Source organism: Marmota monax, unplaced genomic scaffold, assembly GCF_021218885.2.
Source record: "Marmota monax isolate L192 unplaced genomic scaffold, Marmota_monax_Labrador192_F-V1.1 WCK01_AAM20220418_F8-fsc00007, whole genome shotgun sequence".
Classification (NCBI taxonomy): Eukaryota; Metazoa; Chordata; class Mammalia; order Rodentia; family Sciuridae; genus Marmota; species Marmota monax.
The window spans coordinates 31,350,945-31,378,718 of record NW_026692781.1 but is presented as its reverse complement, the minus strand read 5'-3'; the positions used below and the strand labels follow the sequence as shown (position 1 = coordinate 31,378,718).

General features: G+C 36.6%; 1 protein-coding gene across 2 annotated transcripts in view; it reads left to right on the top strand.

The window, feature by feature from the left end:
* Window positions 1–27,774, top strand: part of Satb2 (SATB homeobox 2) — a 175,270-nt gene that overhangs the window by 11,860 nt on the left and 135,636 nt on the right. For both annotated transcript variants that reach the window (XM_058580352.1, XM_046447569.2), the window contains exon 3: window positions 14,651–14,827. In XM_058580352.1, coding sequence (XP_058436335.1) covers window positions 14,651–14,827 — 177 coding nt within the window. The remainder of the gene's footprint in view (window positions 1–14,650; window positions 14,828–27,774) is intronic.

Below are 27,774 nucleotides of genomic sequence, written 5' to 3'. Positions count from 1 at the left end.
TGGAGTTATATCCTAGCACAGTTGGTTATTAAACTGTAGCAAGACATAACAGCAAAGGTAACAAAATTAAGGAAAGCACTGTAAGCAACTATTTATAAAAATGAATGCATTTCACATCAGAGTAACGGTTTGGTGCCCACTGATGGTTGCATAGTTATTGAAATGTGCACAGCAGCTCAGTGTCTTTGTTTCCTTGAAGATTTGCACAGATATGAGGAAAAAAAATTGAGACTCTAGTTAGAGCAAATGTTTTCTAAAGCACCAAGATCGGACACAGGTGATTTTCAGGCATTTATCGTAGAAACAACTTGAATTTCAACATATTTCCCACAGTTATCTTTTTCTTTCTTTAAAAAATATAATTTACTTGGGTTTTGTATTTGGCTGGAAAGCAAGTGTATCAGTTCTTTTATAACTGATTATGATTGCCTTTTTTAACATAAGAAAATATTTTCTTTGCAAAGAGAGCAAATTTGGTTAAATATCATACCCAAGATTCCTGGAAAATGACCAAAGGCATAGAGTAAAAATAACCATAGTTTTAGAACCCCCGATTATGCCCTATATTAAAATAGAACATTTTTATTACATTTGTTTTAATTATTTATTCATATAAATAGGCAAAATTGACATATTTTAATAGCTTATTAGAAAAATGCATTCATATTAAAAACTTCAAATTGCAGTGTTGTTGAAATATTATTTTGGGGTTAGCAGAACAAGAACTTTCTTTTGTCATAATCCAAAGATGGTAACTGAGCAGCATGATAAATGTCTCTTTAAGTGTCGTAGTAAAAGAAAATGACTTGTCTTCTGAGGCAGTGGAGAGTTTATGTTGTTTTGGACCCATTTCCCAAGCAGTGATCGAAAACAGATTACAATAACAATTATACAGTCAGAAGATGCAATATCCATTTCTGCTTTAATTGAGTGAAAGAATAATAAAAACATCATTAAGAAAAATGAGGTGGACCTGTCACACAATGTACAAATTTTTAGTCTTGGAGAAGATGCAGAATAACTGAAGTGCTTTTTTTGCTTATTTTGTAGTGCTTATTAGCTAAAATCTGTTTTGGGGAGCAACAATTTGGCTCTCGTTCTTCTCTGGGAGGTTCAGAGAGGAGCCCACAGGAGGTGGTTGACCAGGAGACATTAAAAGTGCTCATTGACTTTATTTTCATATACAGTTTGACAAGGGACACTACATTTTCTTACATTCTACCTGAGGTATGTAACTAAGCCCTAACCCCTTTTTAACCTGTAGAGATGGAAGTCAGAGGTAATGTCTGTTCCTTTTGTGATAGAGCCCTGCCAAAGCAAGGGCTAGGTGCTGTCCCTGGCCTGCTGCTCTTCTTCCCAAAGTCCTAACCAGGAGAGAGAGAGAGAGAGAAGGCTACATAATGAGCCCCCTGTTTTCCTTCTTAGCAGGCATGGATTTGTGGGGGAACCTGAGTTTCCATGTATGTACATCACTGGATATGTACTCAGGTGACATCGACTGTCACTCGAGATGCAGAGGATCTGGCTTCAATCTGCAATCCTTTGAACCATTACATTGATAATCCTTAACATTGTTGGGTTTCCAGCTCTCCTTCCCCAGAGTCCCGCTCTCAGCAACTCCAAGCCGGCAGGCAGCAGCCAAGATTGGTGCTAGTTTTCTTTGCCCTGAGCTATGTTTGCTACTACTCTTTTTATGGAAACTGTGAGCTCCTGAAAACCTGGTGATGACAGTGGAATTAGCCCAGGCATCCTGCGCCTGGAGGGGCTGCTAAAACTGCAGATACTGCTGGCCACCGGAACAGCTGGAGCCCAAGGATGGACTAAGTTGACAGACTGAGAGGGGAAATTTCTTTGATCTGTTGCTCAGAGTTTTCTTGGGTCTAATGCTTAAAAAACCTTTCTGAGGGTGGCAAAGCGAAAGGAATAAGATAGGCGGTGTACAGTCCTGGTTGGGAGTCTCGTGTAATCTCAGAACTGCCCTAAGCACAAAATCATCCCCTTCAGAGTGGAATTTATATCCAACAGTCCAAAAAAGCTTTTTAAAATTTTTATTCAGTCTAGAGAGTCTAGTTAATAGCGCCTTCATTAAAATACTTTTGTCAGCAAAGGGTTTTTCAGTTTTAACATTTACATAACCTAACAGTGCTGATGAATGCCACAAGCTTTAAGGGTCTATTAGTGGTTCCGTTTTTTCTGGACTTTACAATTTAAACCTAAACATTAATTCTGGGTGGAACTTGGCATAATGTCTTTTTGCCTCGGAGGGAATTTTTGTTGTACAATAATAAGTGTTTTTTTTTTTCATACAATCACCTTCTCTATGATCCCCCACTCAAGTAAATCACAATTAAATAGTCAAGGTTTTGAAAGGGCATCTTTACTTTTAAAAAAAGAGTGATTATTTTCGGTGAATTTTACAATTTTCCATTAATTCACACTGCATACTAATGCTTTTGATAGTAGCAAGATCTGTGAAGCTGATAATGTAATGAAAATACTTTTCTTCTTTTTCTCTCCTGTATATGAGAAAGTCATATGGTGACATTTTTTATAAAATAATTTTTGATGATCCATGAAACTTATAAATCAGTGACTTAGCTTCTTAATTAGAAGCCGAGAGATATAAAAAAGTATTTTATGTCACCTGCAATTTTAACATTGACTAGAAGGAAGAAAATTGGAATCTTACTATAAAGTGACTGAATTTTCCAGTATTAGCTATTTTGGAAAATATACTAAAATTCTTCCAAGTGATTTTTTTCCTATATATTGATACTGTGGTTATAATTGGATTATTATGGAAGTATGATTACATGGTAATTGGAAAATTAAAAACAAGTGAAGAATTCTAGTAAAGATAAATTATCTATCGTCATTGTCTGTGACCCAGAGGTGTTCAGATTGTTCATTAAAGTCCCTCCAGGAGTGAGGCATTTGCCGGGCAGGGCAGCGCTAAGCCAGAGGACTCTGAAGTGTCGCCTAGCTTTCAGGTTACGAGACACCTTCAGATACCTTCAGACAAGATTTTGTCCTTTAGAGCTGGCGAATATGGTATTAGGAGACTGAAATGTGTTTATTATTGAAGAGCAGATAAAGCCACTTTATGAGAGTAAATAAGGTGATCCTGATTTTTTTTCCCCTTTTCGAATGAATCTCTAGGTAATGTACAGCAAAAGTAACTCTATTTACAGGCTCATTCATATGGCAGCTTTGGGCCTTAAGCATATTTTTACAGCTAACTTTAAGCCCCCTATCCCCCTCCCCCCCCAAAAAAAAAAAACAAACACACAAAAAAACAAATCTTAAGTTTGCCAGTGCTGTTGCAAATGATCATTAGTCCCCAAGAGACTTTGAGGAGAAAAAGAATTGTAGGAAATGCCGTGACTTAGTAAGAACCATTCTGTTTCATATGTATTTTTTGCCACTATGGCAAAACTGGGGGCTGACCAGTGGCAATATGCAGAATGTACAGAATTCCAGTTAACACAGGGTCAGGGGATAAATGTACCATTTTTCACACTGTTCCAAGTGGTTAGTGGAAAACAAGCTACAAAGTAATTCCTTCGGCCCCCCAATAAAAAGGTTTATAGCAAAATAATTCTCAGCCCCATAATGGGACTGTTGTAGGTTTGTGTTTCATATTTGTAAGACTGAAATCCAGTCCATGTACCCAAACTAAGCATTTATTGTAAACAAGTTAACTGCCAAGAGCTTATATTCTGTCAAACATAATTACATTGAAGATTGATGTATAGCTTGGAAGTGAGGTGGAGGGAGACAGTTCTTTTTTCACCCAGGAAGGCTCTGAGATTCGGCTCTCTTCTTCCTTTGATAGAGTGACTCAGTGAAGCCGTCTTCCCCACAGCCGGCCTCTGGTATGTATAATAAACACAGGCTTGCTCTTGAAAACAGATCTATTTGTCTATCCCTCATCTGTTAACAAAATAGAGAAATGAACTTAAATTCATGGGAGCTGTTAGGTACAGTTTCTCATATCATCCTCGTCCAGATCTGGCCGGTCCAGATCTGGCCAGCGATGGCGTGAAAATAAAATAGCTGCTCTTACCTTGTGGGCCACTCTGAAGTGTTCTCACAAACCTACACCCATACCTTTAAATTAAGCTCGAATGAAACCCTTCTCCCCTCAGTATGGGGTTTGGAAGAGAGTGCTTGGCTTGTCTTTTTGCCATTTTATGTTCAGCTCACAAGATTAACACTGTTTTGAAAATGTGGCCTGGGGTGAGGGTAGGGTTGACACTAAAACGCTTCTTTTTGAGACTTAGAAATTGTTTTCGAATTAAAGAATTTATAAATTCAAGGAATTTAGGGGAAGTGATATCTTTTTGAGCTTGAGATGTTCATACCTGGAATTACTCCCGATTTAAACAACTGTAGGCAAGGTGCAGTGGCGCAAGACTTATATAGTCCCAGCAGTTTGGGAGGCTGATGCAGGAGGATGGAGAGTTCCAGGCTAGACTGGTGAGTTTAGCAAGATTCTGTCTCAAAAAAAAAAAAAAAAAAAAAAAAAGCCTGGGGATGAAACTAATGGTAGAGTGCTCCCCCCCCCCCCCCGTTTAGTACCTAGTACTGCAAATAACAAACAAACAAACAAAACCTACCCCCCCAAAACAAAACAAAAAAACCAAACCCAAACCCTAAAACACAACTGTGCTAATCTTCCATGTTTTTTTCATTTGCGGAAATGAAAATTTTTTATTTGACGTGACAGTTTCTTACTGTTTTGTTCAGGAAACAATCACTTTAGGCTGCTTTGATAACACTTCTCAAAGGCAGTAAAAAAGTAGAATAACATTCCTTTTTTGGGCAATAGCCTTTGGCTAATCATTTTAAAGGTGAAAATAAGAGTTTCAGTGGATTTCTATGCAGCAACTTACTTGGTTTCTTTAGTTTTTTAAAAATTAAATTTAGTATTTTATTTTTGAAATTATATAAATTATACAGATTATAAAGAAAATGTCTTAGAACCATAAAATGAAAAAAAAATTAATAGTATACTAGTCTTCTCTGTTCTGTTTTCTTATTTAAGTAATTGCTATAAATTACACAGGTACATGTATACTTAAAATATTTTGTCTGGGAAGTATTCCATCAGACCACAGTTTCCCTGCTCTGTAGGCTGGGTTTTATTAACTTGATCTGAGCCACAGTAATAATATCCTACGTATTGCAAACCAGAGATCTCAGTATCCCCTAAGGGATCTGGAAAATGCACTCTATGATTTTGACTTTCTGGCTCTCTCAATCCTCCTGTTCTTTTCTCTTCTTCCTTCCAATGTTAGTTCTTTCAAGAGCCTGGATGCTATTGCCTCTGAACAGGCATTTGTTAGGTACACAAATGAGGGGCTTTTAATGGATGGGATAGGGTGAGGTGTTTGCCAGTCCAGTAAAGCTCAGCCGTGTGAAGTCTGCATTCATTTCTTGGTGATAATTTCTATGCTCCTATTAAACATCCATAGATGTTTTACTCTTTGAATCCTAAACATAGACAGTAGGATTTTCTTTTTGCGAGGGAGAAAGCCTTTCATTTTTTGCTATAAAAACTTTACTTTTCAGTTTTTCATTTGATAAAAATCTTTCCACTCTAGTTTGATTTCCTTTGAGGATTTACACCAGTGTTTGATCTCAATTTTTAATAATTTTTGTGAGTTAAACTCCCCGAAGAAAACATGCTTGTGCTATGAAATATTCCCACTAGAAATCTGGGTAGTCTTGTCTTATTGAGAGCTGAGTGCTTGATTCCTTTATTAATTCCTTTGTAGAGAACCTTAGTACAGTTAACCTTTCCTTAACACTACACTGGAGAAATTAATCAAGGATTTTAAAAAATTGTTTGAATTAGATAAAATAACATTTAGGCAGAACTTAAAACCTGAGGTGATGAAGCAAATGTTAGTACAAGGACCATTTTTATTGACTCCTTTTTTTGACTCATGGGATTCCAGATTGCAAATAGCTTTTCCAGAGAGGATAATGAGAATGAGGGGAGAGGCAAATAGGTCTCCATGTAAATACCATTTTAAAATTATCCCTTAGAAGCCTCCAGAATAAAATTTGATTTAACAGAGGATGGAAATCCTGGTATTTGTGAATTATGATATAGTTCCTTTTAACTCAACAGTGAGTCCCAAGATTTTGTTAGGTATGCATTTCTAACCTCCTGTGAAAAGAACCTTCATAATTTACTTTCACATTAAGGGTCCTTCAGCAGAATGCCTTACCTTTGCACTTTGTGTGATATCCAAACTTGTGTCTCTACTTTTTCTTCCGTGAAAAAACAAAAGCATTTATTCCAGGATCAGCAAACATTTTGTTTCCCTGTAGCTACTAAATTTAAAAAAGATGCCGCAGTCTCTCAGTGTGGGACATGGGAAGAACTACTGACAAGACCCCCACGGACCCTGGGTATGTGCAGCCCCTGAGCACGAGGTAGCTTACTCTTTTGAGTCACATACTATACATTACGATAGTTCATGTTGATGCACCAATCATTTGTGTCCACTGTGAACATGACAGCCCTGTGGTCTGGCGAGCTTCCCGTGGACAGGACATGAGCCCCTGAATCTGCTTGTGCAGATCATTTCCTAGAAAGCTGATGCTGAATGCAGTGCAGGAGGCCCATAGTGATGCGGACAAATCTGACAGCTGGGGAGTTTTGTGAAAAAACCAGAATCAGTGCTGCCTATTAATGGTGGTGATTGATGTCTAACTGGAAATAGCATTTTGTTAAACCGAACCAGTTTATTTTGGGAGCACTATAGGTCAGGCTCAGGGTGGGCGGGGGATGGAAGAGTACAGACTTGACTAAAGGTGGAACTCTCCCTCATGCCAGTGGGAAGCCCGGTACACCTGACATCAGGGAATTCAGTTCTGTGGGTGAGGTTTGCCATGGCAGGTTCCCAGGTATAGCTCTGATTTTGTTTCTGAAGTTGTCACAACACACTCCCTGAGTGTCTGTTAGCCGTGGTTTGCAAACTACCAGGCCAGCTAGATCTAGCCACTGAATTTCCGTGTTTGAGTTGGACCTAGGGATCTGGATTTTATCCTTCAGCCTTCAGACCTGACTTCAGGTTGAACTGTGATCTCTCAGCTTGACGACAGTCCTAGAATCAGAGGTGTGGAAGGCCAGAGCTAGTCTCCCTTTCCTATCCCTTGAAGTCCACTTTGAGCCTTTGGGGTGATCAGTGAGGGTCTCCCATCCCTGTCCTGACCTATGTTTGTTCGTTTTTCCAAAGTTAAGATAAGCCTGAGGGACTGCAAAGAAGTGTATGGTTTTATCAGAGAGAATTCTGAGAATAAAATATTCTCTGATAATCATTCCCTACTCCGATGTACCCTGCAAATATTGGGAGAGGTTTCAAAGATTTTTATTGTTGAAACTTTAGTTGGGGGTCTAACCCTGAGTTGCATGTGACAGCTGCATTATGGATAAACACAAAATCGAATTTTTGCATATATAGCTCAGTTTGTCCTTCCTCCTAATTTTAGAATTGACCATGACTGTCCCCCTGTACATCCCTGAGAACTTGCTGCTGTTCCACTTCTGTCTCAGCTTCTTTACAGTAAGAGTTAAGGACAAGCAAAACTAACAACACAAATAAGTGAATAAACTCTTTATAATGAATCTGGAGCTGACAAGTATACGGCGGGGGGGATCTGCAGCAGTTTAGGGAAATCCTGAGAGCCTCTGGCTGACCCGAGGATCAGTACATAGCTCTCTCACAGTCAATCAGTGCACTTCCATTTTCCCCAAAATTAGTGACAAAAAATTTTTTCTACTTATTTTTATTACACTATCTGAAATTTCTTTCATTATGTTTATTTGGGATAAAATGTGTTTCTTTTACAGTGAAGGCAGCATGCACTGTATAATGATGCTCTGGCCCAGGATGGACTACATGTATGATAGTAGGCCCACAAGATTCTACAACTAGTGATGTGTTGTGGCCATGTTAGGTTAAATACACGATGTGAGGTTTGCTCAAGGGTGTTTACTCATGCATGTCTCAGAACATATCCATGTTAGGCGAAGCATGTCTATTTATTTGAGAGATAAGGAGACCACAAAGCCATTCCCCAGCAAAGTGTAGTATCTTTTTATCTATAAATCTCTAAAAATTCTGAGATCAGACCCTGGTGGGAGTAGGAGGCTGAAATGGAATGTGGAACCCATGGCTGGCCTAGCTCTGAAGGTCAGTGCCCTGGAGAGCAGGTGCAGGACAAGGGAGAGTAGGAAAGACACACTTGATTCTTTTTGAAGTTTTCCCTGGGACCCCAACACGGAAGTGAGAGAAACCTAGTCCTTTCTGTTTCTGGTTGCAGTTCTTGGCATTCAACTTTATTATTTTAAGGTGGGAAGAAAAGGCTAGAGGTTACTACTGGCAGCTTATTTCCTTTCTTGTCTCTGACTCAGGATGTGTGTATATGTATGTGTGTATGTGTGTGTGTGTGTGTGTGTGTGTGTGAATGTATGTGTGAGTGCATGCTGTGTGTGAGTGCATGCTGTGTGTGTGTGTGAGAGAGCGTGACAGAGACAAAAAGCAAATATAAGGCTGTAGAACAAGTAAGTTATTTTATTTTTCTAGTAAATTTATATTAGGAAAAGATACTCACTCATTCCTTTCCCTCTTTGTCCTCTTTGGGTGGTAGAATTTCTTTTGGTCTTTCAAGGGCCTTTGTCTATGATCTACTTACTGTGGAGGCTGCAAAGTGTGGTGCTTTCCTCCAGTTCAGTGTATACAAAGAACAAATATCCAAGGCTCTGTCCGGAGGCCTTTGTAATCTTCAGTTAGCCCTAGAACCTTTTCAGGTCAGAACCTGCTCTGCTGGCCCCAGGGAAGGGAGTAGGTCCTGTGGCTGCCTTACTTCCAGAAACAGGTGGGCTTTAGAAACCCTTATACAAGGGGGAGGAGAAAGGCTAGCCTGCTATCATCTCAGACTGGCTTTTGTCATTCAGAGGGCAGTTCCAGGAATGAGGGTGGACCAAGAAGATACAGGGTCTGGGGCGGAGGCTGGAGAGCAAACTCATCCACACCACCCCATTCACCAGAGCCTTTGTCTGCTGAGTGTCTGAAAAGTAGACATGTTTGGTTTCTCCTCCATACCTAGTGCAATGCTTAACACCTCAGAGGTACTTGGAAGGTACATTGACTTACAGGCAGCACAGACCACTCATTAGCCATACCAAGTGATAAAGGGTCCTTTACTAAAAGAATATATTTTGGAGTATATTGTTTTGGCATATATTGTTTTCAAAGGAGTAGAGTTGGGATAACCTGCCTCACGGTGCTTCTTAGAGACATTTCACTTCTCCCATGATTTCAGCTTCTTAATTTATCAAATGAGAATAATAACAACTGTCTCACAAGGTAACTATGAGGAGAAAATAAGGGTACATATGTTTGACTAGGTAGTGCAATGGAAGAGAGAGGTTTGCTTGCTGGTCCAACTTTGGCGGGGGTGGGGGGGGTGGGGGGTGGGGGTGGGGGTGGGGGGGTGACTGAGTCCTGTCAAGGAGACTCGGTGCTGCTGGCTTGACTTTTATCTTTCACTGTTGAGGTAGAACAATAGGAGCATTCGGGAGTAACTGTTCCTCAGGTCACTTTCATAGCCAGTGTGGTGGCATTTCCTGAGGACTGTAAATGTTCTTTAAAGTGAAGGGAAGGAGGGGAAAAAGCCTTACCTTTATTAAAGAATTTGGATCAGTATAGTTAATTAAAAAATTGCAGCCTACAGTTTGGTTGGTGATTCTGAGAAGGAAATGCATTGGATTTTGGAGTTTAAGCAAGAGGGTTTCTGTTCCTGAGTCTCCTAATATCTAGAACATAGAGAAAAGATAACCAAAGGGCTAAGAAGTGCCCACGACAATCACATAATTGTTGCAGTATCAGTTTGTGATGAATTTATAATGTGTGAGAAAAACCATTCTATGTGTTTTTTTGGCGGACTGTTTAAGTTAGTACCATCTGATAGAAATATAATGTAAGCTACACATGTAATTTTAAGTTTCCTAGTAGCTTCATTTAAAATACATTAAAGAAACAGGTGAAATAAATTTCAATAATATATTAGTTTTAACTCTAAATCCAAAATGCTATTTCCATGTGCAATTAATTTTTTAAAATTATTCATAATATATATTTGGTTTTATTTTATTTTTTGGTAGTAAGCCCTTCTAATGAAGTCTATTTTACACCTATGGCATATCTCACTTCAAGATAAGATATATTTAAGGGCTCACTTGCCACATGTGTTTAGTGACTACTGTTTTGGATGTGCAGTTTGAGAGCATGAAGTTAGGTGCTTCTTGACATGTCACCTTTGGCTATGGGCAGGTTGAACTCTTCAAGCCATTATTATTTGCATAATAGGACATACCATGATTATTTGTATCAGTTGGCTATACCATGATGAGACATTCAGTGACCATCATCATTACTTTTATTTTTTAAATGTTTTTTAGTTTGTATCATAACGTTGCATATAGATTCTGAAAAAAATTGGTTTCTTTTTTTCCCCTTGGTAAATTATTCTGATAACTAAAAAAGAAAAAAGAAAAAAATAGAAAAATAGATTCCATTGTTTGAGAACTGTGTGTCAAAGAAACACATTATATAGTTGAATTCTCTGGACAACTCTGACATAGAGATTATTGTTTGCATTTTAGCTGGAGGAATTTGAGCCTTAGAGAGGACAGATAAAGCACCCATAGTCACTTACACAGATAAGGAGAGACACTGTCAGGATCCCACCCAAGGATCACCTACTTCCAACTTGCTGCTGTTCACCACCACATCTAACCACCTTCCCACATGTACCAGTTCACATGGTTGCTGTGGTGCAAAGTAGCAACAACGACCACAGCTACACATTTTTTTCAGAAATAGTATCATTATGAAATGGCAGTTTCAGCATCATTGCTAATGACAGCTGGAAAAGTGCATTTTTCCTAATAGAGAGAGGGGTCCAGGTTTATTTTGCCTCTATGACAACAAAATTCACCATATATCCCAATCACCAGAGTAAGTCTTAGCTTGGAGCAAATGGCTCGGGCCTGGGTGCCTGTCCTCCAGATTGAACTACCTGCCTGCCTCCTGCAATTGTAAAAGGCTTAGCAAGGCTTAGAATCAAAAGGTCCAAAGTTCTCTACTTGATCAACTGGAAATGGGTCTGTGTTTCAATAAAAAGAAAACTAATGCTGTAAGCTCAAGATACAGGGTTAGAATAAGAGTTTTTCTGTTTTCTGCTTCTTGACCATTTCTGAATTTTGTTGTAAATGCATCTTATTTTACATTGGTTTCTTTCATCAGAACTTATCTTTTAATTCTTCCCATTTTGAATCTATTTTTTGAAGTCTTTCTAAACACCTTCACTATCTTCCCATCTACTGTCCCTTTCTCCTCTTTCTTTTTCTTTTTTTGCTTAGTGAGAATCTTGTGATCAAATAGATAAATATCTCTTTTTAGAGGCATATATTTCTACTCATCCTTTTCCCCCTTCTCTATACTCATTTTCTACTCATCCTTTTATGGCTTGTCTCCTGTAGGGATTTCCTGTTTTTGAAGGCTTTAAACCTATGCCTGAAGCTTCTTGCCATCCTTGATTTTCGTTGTACAATTTTACTATTTTTCATTTTTCTTGTCATTCCCACGGGAAACTGCATTTATTTTTCCTGACTTCATTTTTTTTTCCTAAAAACTGCTTTTCATTATACAACCATAATTGTTTGGGTTGATCAAGTTCTAATAAGAAGGTACATTTTTCTGTGGGTTAAATATAACCTGTTTGTGATATTCCTGGGCGTCTCATATATATGTGCTTCAGAACGAATCCTATTATCATGCATTCCTTGTTAATGTTGTTTTATTTTATAAATGACTTCAAAGTCCTTTGCTTTTACCCAAGTAGGTGATGCCTGTTGGGGATGGGCTTGCTTTTTGACTGTAAGGAGTTATTGCTATTGTGTCAGGTGACAATTACTTCCTTCAGTCACTGAACTAAAATGCTTAGAAAATATCTCACTTACTGACAATAGTAAAACACAAGTTTCTACATGTTATAGAGCTCTGTGTTTTTATGTTTTATTTCACATGTGACTGATTGAACTGTTAATATTATCTTCAAAAATTGATAGGATCTTAAGTTTTTTCAGTTGACTATAGACTTGAGAAAGATTTATGGTGTCTAAGTAATGGATACATGTTAGCTTATGGAGCAACTAGATTCATTTAAAGGTCTTATCTGTGATTCCCAGATGTGTGACACTCAGATGTTGACACTAGGAACTGCACATGGATTTTCATGATTGAAACTTATGTACACATAGGTATTAGTGGTTAAGTAGCTTATGGCACCACTGGCTACATGGCCCTATGTGTGCATATGCTTGAATCATTAGAAGTAGAAATCAACCTGCTTCCTTGGACAAAGATCATATACCAGTATGTAAGAGTTAAAAGGGCTAAATGGGGGCTATTCCCTGTTGGTAAGGCCTCTCTTGAATGGGTCCTATAAAATGCCATTATGCTTACTCAGGAAGATTTTACAATGCTCTCAACTATATGGAGAGCAGGAGTCATATAGACTTGTTCTCACTTATATCCCTGGAACCACAGGGGATAACTGGCACATAGTAGGTGTTCAGTGAATAAATGCTAGGCAAATGAATGGTGGCAGGGATAATTTGGAGGAAATCTAACTCATAATATTCATTACAAGTCTTAAATATGTTTGGTGATAAACTCACTATTAATAAATAAACATTTCATACACCAGAGTGGGTCACAATTAAAAACTATATTTTATAAAGCATCACATGGCCAGACTAAATCCTTTTATGTTTTTGAAAAATTGGTCTTCTCTATCCTTGTCTCATGTTTTTCATGAATCTGTGTAGATAGTGTAGCTGCAGACAGTAATCCTGCTTTGTTGTTCTCAGAGTGGACATTGAGTCAATAGCTGTCCCAGGTATGGTATGGTGAGACTTGTTAAGAGTGTTGTGCAGTCTTAATAATAATTACCATGATCTTTAGTGATAACGATTCTTAATGAGTATTATTATTGTTAATAATGATTATATTTAATAATTACACCCAATACTTATTATCTTTAATAATAATAATTAGCACATGGGAACCAGTTGTACCATTGTATTATCTTTAGAACAAAAACCTAAATCTGTGATCCCGTAGTTTGCAGAGTATCTGCTCCTACTCTCAGTTTTTCAAGATGGAAGTGAGTCAGGAGACTTGTAGGGTCAGGCAACAGGGAAGGGCTTCTGGAAACCTCCTAAGCATTCTGTTTGTCAGGGCCCTACTCTCCTACAGTAATTTCAAAGAGATCTTGTTTTCATTATGAAGTGCCTTCACTGAGATCATCCAACCCTCCACCTCCCCATCTCTGCCTGCCTACTCATCCTTCATAACTTTTGATTTTTTTCTTGCCCGAAGACCCAGAGCAGAACCCCATTTCATAACATACTAATTTGTGTGAATTATGTGGGGCAGAGTCCATGTTTATTACTTGTATGTTAGTAAAACTTTGATCTTCTTCTGCCTTGGCTATGTTTAGATTTAAATGCCTGTATGGCTTTTTTTTTTTTTTGAAAAATAAAAAACAGTTCAAAAAATGTTTGGTGAATTAAACATTTTTTAGCTTTTCACACTTTGATACAAAGCAGAGAAATATTTCAGTGACAACAGATTTCAACAGATTTTCAACTAGACTAATTTGCTTTATTCTTTAGGGTAGTTTACTTCTTTCTTCTGCAAACATAAGAAAAGATACTCTTTTTCCAGTAGTATCTGGTGTTAGTATATAATAATTTCAAAGAGGTGGAATTCTCTATTTGGATGTATATTTTTGACGTAAGTTAAATGTTAAGACTTTTCATGATCAGAGTATTTTCAGGCTAATTGATAACCAGGATTAAAGAAAAACAAAAATAAAACAATAACAACAGCCCAAAATATAGCCTACAGGAGGGACTTTTAAAATTTCTAAGCAATGTTGTGAGGCCCTAAGCAACTTAGTGAGACCCTGTCTCAAAATAAAAAATAAAAAGAGCTGGGGATGCATCTCAGAAGTTAAGCACCCTTGGGTTCAATTCCTAGAACCAACCAACCAACCTAACAAACATTCCTGATGACTTTCTTATACATATTCACATAACATCTTAGGCCCTGAAATCAAACATGCCTTCCCACTAGGTATCTTGAGAGTAGAAGTTTTAAAATGCATTGCTAGACAAAAGCTGATCAGATCTGAAAATACTAACTCTGATTAGTAATTATGATAAAACTACGGACATTGAGGATTCCAGCATCTGCAAGGTCACCTTGATCTAGCCTAAGTGCTGGGACACCTCTGAATGGCACACTTCACTTTTTAATGACTGGAATCTGAGGGCTTCTGCCACTGCCCCCTGGCAATTCTGCTACAGTTTGATAGTAATAATAATGGTGGGTGGGGGGCACAGCTTTCCATGGGGCCACAAAACAAAGAGGCTTGTTTACTCTAAACCAGTGTTGACCACAGTTGGGTGACTTTTATAACTGTCTCTTCCCTTCTCATGGTGGTAACTGAGAGCTACTTTGCAATATTTGTGTTTTACTCTTGAATTTTGTCCCTCCAGGTTTGATGATTCCTGTCTTCTGTGTGGTGGAGCAGTTGGACAGCTCTCTCGAATATGACAACAGAGAAGAGCACGCTGAGTTTGTGTTGGTGCGAAAAGATGTGCTTTTTAGCCAGCTGGTGGAGACTGCGCTCCTGGCCCTGGGATATTCCCACAGCTCTGCAGCTCAGGCCCAAGGTATCACTCCATTTCCATCTCCCTCTCTTCCCCAGCCTTCTGTGTGTCATGATCTGAGAAAGAATCTGTTCCCTGAAATAGCTCTCCCAGGTAATTGTATCCCAGGGTTGAAGGAGAACTGTGAGGTGGTGTAGTGTCTTTCCCAAACAGTGAGCAGCAGGATGTTTCTTGTAGAAAGTCTCATTTTCTTGTTGCTTGGGGAAGCTTATGAGCAGCACCTCTAGAGCTGCTCAAACTGACTGTATTTCAAGATGACCTTTATAGGATTTTTTGTGTTCATAACCCTAGTATTTTTAAGTCAGCAAACCGATACTTTTAGGGCCAGTGCTGAGATGTTTGACACCTGATTTATCCAGGTTTTAATACATGTTTTACAAATATTCAGTTTTCTAAATTTATTTATTTATTTATAGCTTTTGGTCCCATCACTTTGCAGTTTATGATCAGCCTTTAATTAAACAGGAAGAAATGGATGTCTCTTACCCTTTTGTGTCTTGGAAAATTGTTTTGTAGTTTTGATGTGGTCCATTCATTTAAAAAAAATCACAGTGCCTTTGTAATCACTTCCTTTTTTTCTATTTAATTAACTATTAAAATTGCATCATTATTTCAATGTTTATTATATAATTCTAGGGAGCCCATTGTGAGCTTCTGTTGTTTCATTCTGAAACACACAGCTCATTGTTCTTTTATGCCAAAGAATTGACAAATAACAACAAAAATGCTGCCCAAACCTTGAATAATTGAAATGACTTTTTGACCTGATAGAATTACTATTGTTTTTTAGCTGAAATGATTGAATGGTATAGTTTATGATGATGGTTTTTAACTAATAGAAATATAGTAACTTCCAGGCCTCATCTTATATGTTAATTTCCTACATTACTATCTTTACTTAATATTTATGTGCCAGGGAATTTTGCTCTTTTTTTTTAGTTCTTCATATCATTACTAAGAAATGTCATTCAGAGTCTCATATTTTCTGAAAGGGAACCCATGGGAGATTAAGCATTTATAGTTATAAATATGGTGACCAAGGACATAGGATTTAAATTCTCAAGCTCTTGACTTTGGTTTTGTAAATAGATCATTGATTTCATTGATTTTATTAAAAATATTTTAGTTCAACCACAAAAGCAACCCATATGAAACCAGGGGTCAAGAATGCCTTCTTCCCAGGGCAGTCAGCACCCTACGAGTTCCATTGAGTCCAGGCACAATTCAAGTCCAAGTGCTTGGCCAATCTGTGCAGTTGACACAGCTGAATCGTAGAGTCCAGTGCTTTCAAAGCAGCATGATAAAAGATGATTCATTTCCTTTCCCCGACAACTTTCATTCTTGTGTGAGGGATTCAGGATTTGATCCTTAGCAAATTGCATACTGGGCACCTTTGCTTTTATTTCATGCTATGTGCCTGAATGAAATAAAAGAATCCTCCCTCCCTTCTCCCCATAAACTTTTCATGCCATTTTAGGGATATTTTTCTCTGAATGTAAAGGTCATTGTATCCCACTGCTTACATCCTGGTGTGCCAGCTTCCTGTTGACAGGGCTATCCATCTCAGTTAGCACGGCTGCTCAGCGCATCGTGAGCTCACATGTGGAACACAGCGCTAAGTGGCCAAGATTTGATTCTTGGCACATGCCGAGGAAAGAGGCTCTCAGGAAATTTGCACTAGGGAGCCACACTGTTCTTTCAGTGATGTGGACTGAGAGTTCTACCCACGGAGGTGAGATATACTAGCAATAAATATGGTTAACAATGAAGGATTAAGTAGGGGATGAGTCAAAAGCTATTTCCCCCTCAAAGTTTTTTAAAGCTGAGGTTAAAAAATATGAAATGTCACACTTTCTGTAAGTTGAAAGAAGGTGCTCTGGATCAGATATTCTTCAGGTTGTAGGTGAGCAGAGGTGTATCTCTGAGTCCTGTAGTATAATTTCACAGGGGAAAAACAAATCACAATTTGTTTATTTTGTTTCAGGCTGCTGATCTCTGTTTTGGATAAATGGAAAAACTTAGAACTGTTTATTTTGAAGTGAATGTATTAGATTCTTCTTGTTACTTGGATCATTAGAAGCATATATTTTGCTGTGTGTTTATTATAAACCAGATGGCATGCATGATAAGACAGGTCATTCATGAGCTGGACAAACAGCAGTGTGAGAATAAAATACAAGAGGAGGTAGAATAAAACATGACTCTTTGATGATTCAAAGCATGAGGTTTTAAGTGTGTAGTTTTTTTTTTTTTTCTTTGCTTTGGTTTTGTTGTTTCTTTGTTTAGTGTTTATGTGATTCACCCAAGATAGGGGAGTTGTCCAGGGTCCCCCTAGCAGCAGAGAAGCTGCAGTGCTTCTCAATCTCTTCTTCCTGTGCTGAAAAAGTTAGGCAGAAATTAAGCTGCAAGGATAGTGGTTTGCTTGATCCTGTTTTAAAAATTGAGGCTCTTAAAACATGATTTTTATTTTGATGCAATAGAAGAGATTTCAGTTATTGAATTGGAAGAATATTTCAGTTTCTGTGAAGAGAAAGTATTTTAGCAGTGCCATCATTTTGGAAAGGTGCTGGAGTCCCAGTGAGCAGGCAGTGCACCAAGCTCTCCTGAGCAGGAGATAGTCTCTTCTTCTGAGAGAATCTCTCTCCAGGTGAACTGTAAGAATTTTTAAAGAAATAATGTTTGCTTCTAAAGGATAGTAGAAATGCTACTAAAACAGTTCAAAGATCCCCTGCCCCCCACCCTGCCCACCTGCATGTTTGTGGTAACTTTCATTTGAAGGCCCGATATTGGGACCCAAGAGAAAAGAGGGTATAAAATACTATGGTTCTAGCTGGCCCATCCCCTTCATTTCCTAACATGCATTTGGTGACTCTGATTCTCAAGGATCCAAGATGCAGGATCGTCAAGCCTGTTGTTTCACACATGCAAAAAGCTGAAAGGTGGCAGGCTTTTTGCCAGTGCTACTTGGGGGAGCATCATAGTCCCTGTTGCTCTCATTTTAAACTTACTATTTTTTTTTTATTCTTTCCTTTTCATACTTTCCTTTTGGCCCATGAAGCTTTTAGTAATAGCCATGAAGTTCTTCACACAGTTCTGTGATTCTCAAAGAAGGAGCTGCAGTCTTTTTTTTTTTTTTTTTTTTTCTTTCTTTCTTTTTTTGGGTGGTATTAAGGATTGAACTCAGGGCCGCACATTTGCTAGGCAATGCTCTACCACTGAGCTACATCCCCAGGCCCCAGGAGCTGTAGTCTTTAGGAAGCCAACTAAGTAGCTATCCTACTGGTCAACGTGGATGGTGGGCTTTGGAGGTGGCTGTGATTATAAGGTGATATTTTCTGTGCTTACCTGACTTAATTTTTAAGTGGACACTTTCTCCTCTGCTTTCTGTAAATTTTGAAGTAAATTTTAAAACATTATTATTATTGTCATTTTTTGGGTACCTGGGATTGAACTCAGGAGCACTTGACAACTGAGCCACATCCCCAGCCCTATTTTGTATTTTATTTAGAGACAGGGTCTCACTAAGTTGCTTAGCATCTTGCCATTGCTAAAACTTATTTTTGGCCAGAGAATTTTATTTAAAAATCAGCATGCAAAAAAAAAAAAAAAAAAAAAAAAAAAAAAAAAACATGCAGAGCAATAAATAAGCAAAAATCTTTTCTGCCTGAATATTTCTGGTGTCAAAACTGTAGGCTTAAGAAGAGGTATATTAATCATTTCTTATTTATGTTGGAACAATTACATTTATATAGTCATTTTAAATAATATTTTTAAAAAGTGGCACAGGAAAATGTAGTAAATTTTAAGTAAATTAAGCAGGGTGCCGAATAGTCTCTGTTGTATAAAAATCCCACATACATACATAGAAGAAAGACAAAGGAAAAAACATATCAAAATGTCAGCAGGATGGGTGGTAGTGTTATATGAGATTTTATTCTAATCAGAAAAACAAATATGTAGGTACAGTATGAAATTCTACTTCCTCTGTGAATTATTCTCTGAAGAAGTGGGAAGTTATAATTATTCTCTGAAGAAGTGGGAAGTTATACTTTTTATTTAATACATAATGATAGTCCCAAATATAAGCAATTCACCTTGTTCTTAATTTATTCATAAATATGAAAACTTACACGTGGTACAGATGTATTTATGTTGTTTATTCAGTGCAAGATTAAAAATGAATGAATAAATCACTAATGAACCCCTATAATAGATAAGTCAAGGGGTTTCTTAGTTTTAATAAATAGTGCCAGGTGACAACTGAGTAGTTACTATATGTCAGGTACTATTCTCAGAAATTTACATGTACTAAGTCATTAAATTCTCAAAATAGCTTCTTGAAGTAAGTTATAATATATTTTCAATTTTATAGAGAGGACACTGAAGCAAAGGAGGGGAAGGGGAGTACCTTTCTCAGGAATGCATCCTGGTTTGTAGAAGAGTCCATATCTGAAGCCTTTGATCCACCTGCAGAGCAGGGTCCTGAATCACAGAGCAGCCTTATGATTTTTATGATTCTCAGCAGTTTAGATTTGGAATAGGAGTCCCCTCTCCACCTTTTTTTTTTTTTTTTTTTTTTGTACCAGGGATTGAACCCAGGGGCATTTAGCCACTGAGCCACATCCTTAGCCCTTTTAATTAAATTTTTTTTTCTTTTTAATTTTGAGACAGAGTCTTGCTAAGTTGCTTAGGAACTCACTAAATTGCTGAGGCTGGCTTTGAACTTGAGATCCTCCTGCCTTAGCCTCCCAAACTGCTAGGATTACAGGTGTGTGCCATTGCACCCAGCCATGAGCTGCTTCTATTTAATATTTTTTCTCTTTACTTTTTGACATAAGCCCTAAATGGCAGGACCTTTTGGGTAGGGTGTTTATTTAATACATAATGATTATATACATTTGGTAATGATATTACATATGTTTCCTTTCCATGATGATACTTTTTTTAAGGTAACTAAGACAGACTTAATTAAAAACAAACAAAACCCCCACCCCCACTGAATTATTATCTATTGAGACCAACTTCTAAAACTTAATAGGTTGAGGATTTCAAATATGCAATTCTTGCTCATGAGGCCAAACTTAGTCCAGATATGAAAATCAAACATATTTCTTAGCAGTTCTGACCTTCAAATTAATTAATTCAGCAGGCTTAAATGCCTATCTTGTATTAGTCACTAGTCTAGCCTTTAGAGATAAAAAACTGGAAAAAAATCTATTTTTATAGAGTTTACATTTTATAGTGTAATTAGTCATGAAAGACTTAGTATGTGAAATTTTAAGTTGATTTTTGATCCTCTGAGTTTAGAAATGTCCTATGCTGAGGTTCAGAGAATATAAATACATATAAAATTTCTGTATAGATTTGGCACAAATTTGTAATAGTCACTTAATTCCTTAAAATGCCTAAGAATTCTCCCTCCTCTTGTCAGCTTTTGGAAACAGATAAGGCAAGAAGCATGGGTTGAGTTTTCTAGGAAATCCTCCTTTTGCTTTATTAAATAAAACTATTTACCAGTTCAGGACATTGTTCTCCCTGGGTTCAGAACAGCCTGTCTTTGGCTTTGGTTTTGGTTGGTGAAGCTCTTCTTATCTCAGCCTTTTCTTCAGGACACAGGCCTGTTACTTGTGCTTGATATTTAAGCAACATTGGAAGAATGGACAAATGAACCCTAATGCTATTACTTATCACCCTGGGGAAAATATACATATTCCTAAAAAGTGTTAGTTTACTTCCTTCAATAATTAGATTTGAGTTCACTGGAGACTCTTTTGTTCCCTTATAAAAGAGTAATATGTAGCATAATGTAAGGTACATAAGAATTAAATATTTGTCAAATGAATGAAGACAGTTAAGTTTCATTTTTACCAAAATTTATCCATAAATTTTCCCTTGTGTGTTACTGTGAAGTTGGTTTCTATTCATGAATTAGCTGTCTTTAAAAAAAAAATGAAGAGTGAAATGTAATTTGTCTTTTTATTGATCAGCTACTATCATTTTCATATTATTCCAGGTCATTATTCTATAGTTGATGTTTTGGCTATATTTATAGTGGCAAAATACTTCAATATTAACTTTTAGAATGATAAAGGTTGTTATTCAAAAGGCACTTACAGGATTGCTGGGATGTAAATTGTTCAGATAAAAATTAGAGATATTTTGTCTGAATTGATCTGGACCTCCAGATTTAAAAGGCATTATTTATAGGCAGAATAACTTTGGTCTATAAACTATAAATGGTGGTAAGATTTAAAGCCAAGATAGTAAAGATAGTTTTATAAAAGAGGAATGGCTTCATTTATTCTTTATTATCATTTTACATAATATGCATTTATTTATTGTTGTGTACTTTCTAATGGACTAGTTTTTTTTAATGATATATGTCAGGAAGAAATGGAAACAACATTTAAGGTAAATTCATCAATATAACTGAATAATCTTTCACTTTAATTGGTTCATTTTTGTGAAATGCTCTATTCTTAAATGAATTTCTAATTTTTTATGGAAACATGCAACATATCAATATTTGTGAAGCCATGTATTAAATACTTATGATCTCCTCATCTAGGATCAACATTTAATAACTCATGGCCAGTCTGTCTCTTCTTTGTCTCTAGCCACTTTTCATCCCTTCCCTACTGAGTTATTTTAAAGTGCATTCTAAACCTCATATTGTATGCAGATATTTTATTAAATATCACAAAATGATCAAGACTTTTAAAAAACAACCTCAATACCATCATGAATACTAAAGAAAAGATAAAATTTTAATAAGAAATATTATGGTTCAAATTTTCCTATTATTTTATGCTTTTTTTAAAGTGTTGGTTTATTCAAATCTGTAGTTGTACATGTCTATAATTTATACTTGGTTTATGTATCCATTAAGTTTTCTGAATCGCTGAGTTTTTTCCATCCTTTTAAATTTTAAAAAAATTCGTCTAACTTATTTGCTGCTTTAATTCAGAATTATTTTTGTTTGCTAAACTTAATGAAAATCCTAACCCTATAAATTCCTTCAAATACTATGACTTCAAAGGAACACTTAGTAAGCTCAATCATAACCTTGGAAAGGAATTCAGAAATTTACACTTTTTTTTTTAAAGGGAGGATGGTTAAAAGACATATGTGGTTTAGAAGCCAAAAGGTTTTTATGCTCTGAACATTTGACATTTTCCTTATTGAAAATGTTTAAAATGATCTCTCGCCTTATCTTGCTTTCTCTGCTTCTTTCTTTGGCTCTCTCTCTCTTTTTTTTTTTTTCCCACTTTTCCTTTTTTAATTAAACTCTCATGTTTGGGAGACTTTCAGCAGTTTTTTTTTCCTTCTTCTTTATAAGGCAATGTTGAAGAAAGGTGCATATTTAGAAATTTTAGGCCTTGGAGCAAACTTTTAACAAACAAGCTGCTTTTTAAAAAATTCTGTGGCTCCCAAAAAAAGAGCTGAAAAAGCTACCCAAAATTGCTGTTAACCACGTCTCAGCCCTCATTAAAGCTGGATGGTCCAAAATGTAAAAACACTGGTGGCATGCACGTCACAATTCCTTAACAGACCCTTGTGTTTTCCTCTCCCGTGCTACATAAATTAAATTTCCATGCATCCGTGTTTGCATATGTGTGTGTCCATGTGCACACAGCAAACCCAAAACACTGCTTTGTAACTAAGTGCCAAGGGAAAAATCATGCTCATCTTATTTCCCTGCCTGATATATAGTTAAGATTGAGAATCTAACATAAATGTTTGTAGTTCTGTATTCCTTGTATCTGTTTATTTTGTCATAAATATGTGTTATTTAAAATATGTATATATGTAATTATGGGTCATATGAAAGTCAGCTGAGAGAATATTGTCTATAGGTAAATTTGTAGAAGGTGAAGGCTGTCCAACTTCATTTTGGGGGTGTCTAGCCATGAGTAGGTGGAACTTGATAAAAGTCATTGAGGGTTGTGAATTAGGGGTAATCTCACTCAACCACTGACCCCGAAATTTCTATTTGAATGTCTATTTTAAAAATATTCCATCAGTAAAAATAATGCATTAAGAGTTTATGATTTCTTACATGGTGAAAGAAGTGTGTTTAGCAATGTTTTCAGTTATCTGTTTTATTTGGGAGGCAATTAGCTATAGTTGCAATTAGCTTTGCTATACTTTTTAAACTGCTTAAAGTTCTTCTTGGAGGTAGAGACATTAACGTCCATGACATGGAGAGGGCTGATCATCTGAGCTTTGTGTTTTGGCATGTATGTAAAATGATTCAGGTTAAACAGACTGACCTACAGAGATATATAGCCTTTATTTAATACCTAAGCTGTGACTCACTAATATATATGGCTTTGAGGAGTTACAAGTATGAAACCTATAACCTAATATTAGTGATCCTCTGATGTGACTTGTTTAATTTTTTATTTTATTCTTTTCTAAAGCACTCTTCACCTCCCACAATCACCACTGACCTTTACCTCTGTCACACTGCAGACAGAAAAGGAGATCCCAAACAGCACAGGGTCCCACTTGTTGCCAAACTATCAAAAGTAGGTAATACGTAATTTGCCCACTTACTGCTACTATACAGATTAATGAATTGATATGAAATTGGGATCCTATAAGAACATAAAAATACAATAACATTTGATCTAAGAAAAATTGGACAAAGTCTGCCTGTAAAATGTACACTAAAATATAAAGTGAAAAATCTATGAGAGAAATTTCAAAATTCCATAAAGAATCATGTGACATTATAAGATTTTGATGACAAAATTTCTTTTCCAAATTAGAAAGAAAAAAATTTAGGAAGGAGGGAGTGTTTTTTTTTTTTTTAATTTAATATTACAAAATGCTCTCTATGGCCAAGACATTTTACAGTCTAACACGAATGACAAAACAGACTTAAGAGTTAGAATATGATGGTATAATACCAAGATTGAGAGTTGTATCAATGGACAGCTTTAAGTATAAAGGCTCTCCCCAAAAGGCAATAGGACTATTGAAGCATTTATAAGTGTTTCAGTAAATATGCTTTTTTTTTTTTTAACCAAATGAGTTTCTTGATGGAATCTGTATGGCATCTTCTTCTTCTTCTTTTTTTTTTAATCATTTTTTTTTTAAAGAGAGAGGAGAGAGAGAGAGAGAGAGAGAGAGAGAGAGAGAGAGAGAGAGAATTTTTTAATATTTATTTTTCAGTTTTCGGTGGACACATCTTTATTTTATTTTTATGTGATTCTGAGGATCAAACCCAGTGCCCCGCGCATGCTAGGAGAGCGTGTTACTGCTTGAGCCACATTTCCAGCCCGTGTATGGCATCTTCTTAAAGCACAAAAAATCCAAAGGGCAAAGTCTTCAGCAAATGACTCCACCTTGCATTTAAAATCTATGCATTGGATTTTCTGTCTGCAATGTGATAGAGGGAAAGCCTGGTGGTGATTGTGGGAGGTGGAGAGTAAGCTCAGCTGACTGGTCACGCGTGGACACCATGTTTGGTTTCCTAGATGCCAGTAAGATTGCACATGCCTGTGGTGAGTGTTTAAAATCCAATGCTTGAAATGCGATGGTTTTTTGACAGCAGCTGAGGAGGGTCTTCACTCAAGACTCTAGAGCATGTGCCATTTGCTTGCTCAAAAGCAGTAACTGGCAAAATTATTTTGTGTTAAGTGAGAAAACACAAAGGTTTTCCTCTGCCTCTCTTTGGTTTGAGGAAATATCACTCAGGACAGAAGAGCAAATCTCTGCTGCTATTTTACAAGCTCATTACTCAGGTTAGAAAAGATCCCTGCAGGCTGTATGCAAATCAGCCAGCACCAGGGTCCCCTCAGCCTCAGCTCACACTAGGTGGAGAAATGCTGCGGACATATTCCTTCTGTCAATTTTATAAATGGAAGAAAGGGATGCTGGAACACTCATAGCACATTTCCAACCTCTGCCCTCAATGATTTGGCCCCACAGCCAAACAACCCCCCAGATAAAAGCCTGCCATCATGGGAGCCCTGTTAAAAGAGCAATCTGTTCCTGATTCAACACTCCGACCAGTTTTGTCAACTTCTGTGGTTCTTGAGAATATATGCTTCACAGCCACAGTAATAAATAAAATTCAAGATGTCTTATTTTATTATTATGGATACAGGGATCCTTAAGGGAGTATGGAGACTTCAATTAAAGAAGGCCTGTTTTAGATCATGTGCAATGGAGGATATATCAGAATTATTTGGAAAGAAAGCACTTTATTAAGGTCTTTAATCTTTTGAACACTATTGGAAGATAGTTAAGAGGAAAACTACAAAGAAACTTAGAGATCACATCTTGGTTCTCTGGTTTTCTAATATACTGTCATTTCAACTCATTCATTTAATAAATATTTATTAAATTATTCTTTTGTACCAGGTATCATTCTATGTGTTGGGGACCCAGGAATGAACCAGATACAAAATGTCCCTGCCCTCAAGGTATATATTCTTGTATGTTAGAAAGATAGAGAATAGAGAATAACTCAATGTATGTTGGATAGGAGATAACATGTTAGGTAAGAGACCCTGTTCGTTCCATCTTGTCTAGAACTAGGGCTTCTGCAGATTTAGGGTTCAAGAGAGTAGTTGCTTAACCAGAAAAGAAATCAAAAGTTTTGAATGGATTTTGACAGTTAAAATCAAGGCAATATCAGTGCTTAAAAGGTTAAGTTTCAGTTTTCTGAAAAATTTACCTATGTGGACTAACTCATGTTCAGAATAAGGTAAATGTAACTTTGTTAGAATTAGTTTATATTAAACCAGAGCCTAGTTTTTTCTGGGGGGTGGGGAGGATAGAGGGAAACAGACCTATATAATTAACTTGAATGTATTTTGTTATTTAGTACTTATTGAGTACTTTCTATATACTAGGTAGTAATAAACTACATTCAAGTCAATTATGTAGGTTTGTTTCTCTTCAATCATGAGAGATGTTTGTCTTCCTTCTACTTTTTTATTTTTCTATAATAAACAAGCATTATTTTATTACAAGAAAAAAGATTTTTAAAATTTTCTATATTTTTAAAGAGCTTATATATACAAAAATGGTATGTGTGCTTAACATATATGCTCTTATGTGTGTTTAACATGCATTAACTCATTTTTTCTTTAAAATGTCCTCACATAGTGCATTATATCATCCACAAATTTTACCAGTGAGGAAACAGGCTTAGAGTTGTTAATAACTTGACTGACCCAAAACTCTGCCTCTGGAGAATGTATACTCAACCTATGTCCCATGCTATGGTATTACATTCCTAATCTGTCAATTGATTTTAGAATCCAAACTAGCAGTAACTATACTTTATAGGCATAAACCAAAGACTGGCATTTTGGGATTGATAACTGAATGAACATATATATTTTTATATTGAGGGAGAAACCTGTTTTGAACTGAACTTGCTACCTTGGGATAGCATTTTATAAGAACCTATTTTATTAGATCCCATTTTTTTTTTTTTTATATATCTAAGCTCCTTAAAAATATAGTACGTTTTAAAAGTCTTTTTTTTTTCTGGTAGTAAAGTAATGCTTGTTTTTTATAGAAAAATAAAAATTAAAAAAAGTAGAAAGAAGATAAACATCCCCCATGAATGAAACAACTAAGTACCTGATAGGTTATTTCCTGTGGCTATAGTTTTGTACTACTTTTACATAGTCAGGATCATATATATGTAATATGTTTAGCTGTGATTTTCAATTAACATTGTATTGTATAATTTCATGCTCTTTATCATTATTTCTAATATTGTATAACAATGAAGCTTTTGGTTTTCAAACAAATGTGAAACATTAGTAATTTTCATTGTTTTTATCTAGAAGGATTTAGGAGTGGTCATTAGGAAGTGATAAGTATGGAGACTGTTCCCAGCATGTGCTGGAAGATCAGTGACTCATTCCAACATGTATGTGCACATATGGCTATCTTTTGAAAATAAATTTCTTTTCCTTTGGTTCATTGATAAGTGAATGAGCATATATATTTTTATATTGAGGGGGAAACCTCAATATAAAAATATATATGTTAAAAGGTCAATTATTAATTCCCCCATCCCCCATTGACCTGTTTTCTTTCTTAGCGCTGGTAAAGAGTTAAATTTTTCTGTATTTTTTTTTTTTTTCAAATGTGAAAGAAGGGTAAAAAGACATTGTGTCATTCAGGAAACTTAAGTTAATTGATTTCATATTTTGTTTTTGTAATAGCCTTGTTCTTACCCACATTTTGGTCTTTTTCCTCTTTAAAAAGCACATACACAGCATTGTGTGGGTTAGTTACTGAGTGCTTACTAGTTTCACAATGACAGTCCTGTGTTAAGATGTCCCTTGGCCCAGGAATTAATAACTGATGACAATTTGTCTATTTGTTAGCCTCTGGTTTTTGCTGTATGTAGTAGGATGGAGATTTTAGAAAAGAGTCATTGGGGGAAACTCTGGATGGGGTTTTCCTTGTGTTTGAGTTGATTGAGGACAGCCCACTATTGAAGGTAGGGAATTTGTCAAGCAAATCATGAATGCCCCCATGGTTGCTGGGGCAATGGGTTGTAATCCATTTTTGTGGTTTGTTTCTTCCAGACCTCAGGCCCTACTGGGCATGGAGAAGAGATGGATATCTATCTTGTGTGTATTTCTAAGACTGACCCAGTTTCTTCCCACTGTTCTCCTTGTGTGTTAGCAGGTGTGAGATGGGCCTAGTTAGAATTCCAGGGTACTTGGCCAGCTACCCAGACCTTTTCCCAGCAGCATCATTGGCTCTGATCACATTGTCTCCCTTCTGTATATTTTTCTGGACTCATTAAACCTACACTGAGGCCTGTTCTTGGAGCTAGGGAACATTCTCTTCCTGAATGTGAGTACGCTGCTGATCCCCGATGGAGAGAAGTGTTTGTTTTCAAGGTAGAGTTTCTTAATAGATGTAGCAAGAATTGAACAGCACTTATGACTCAAATTATCTAT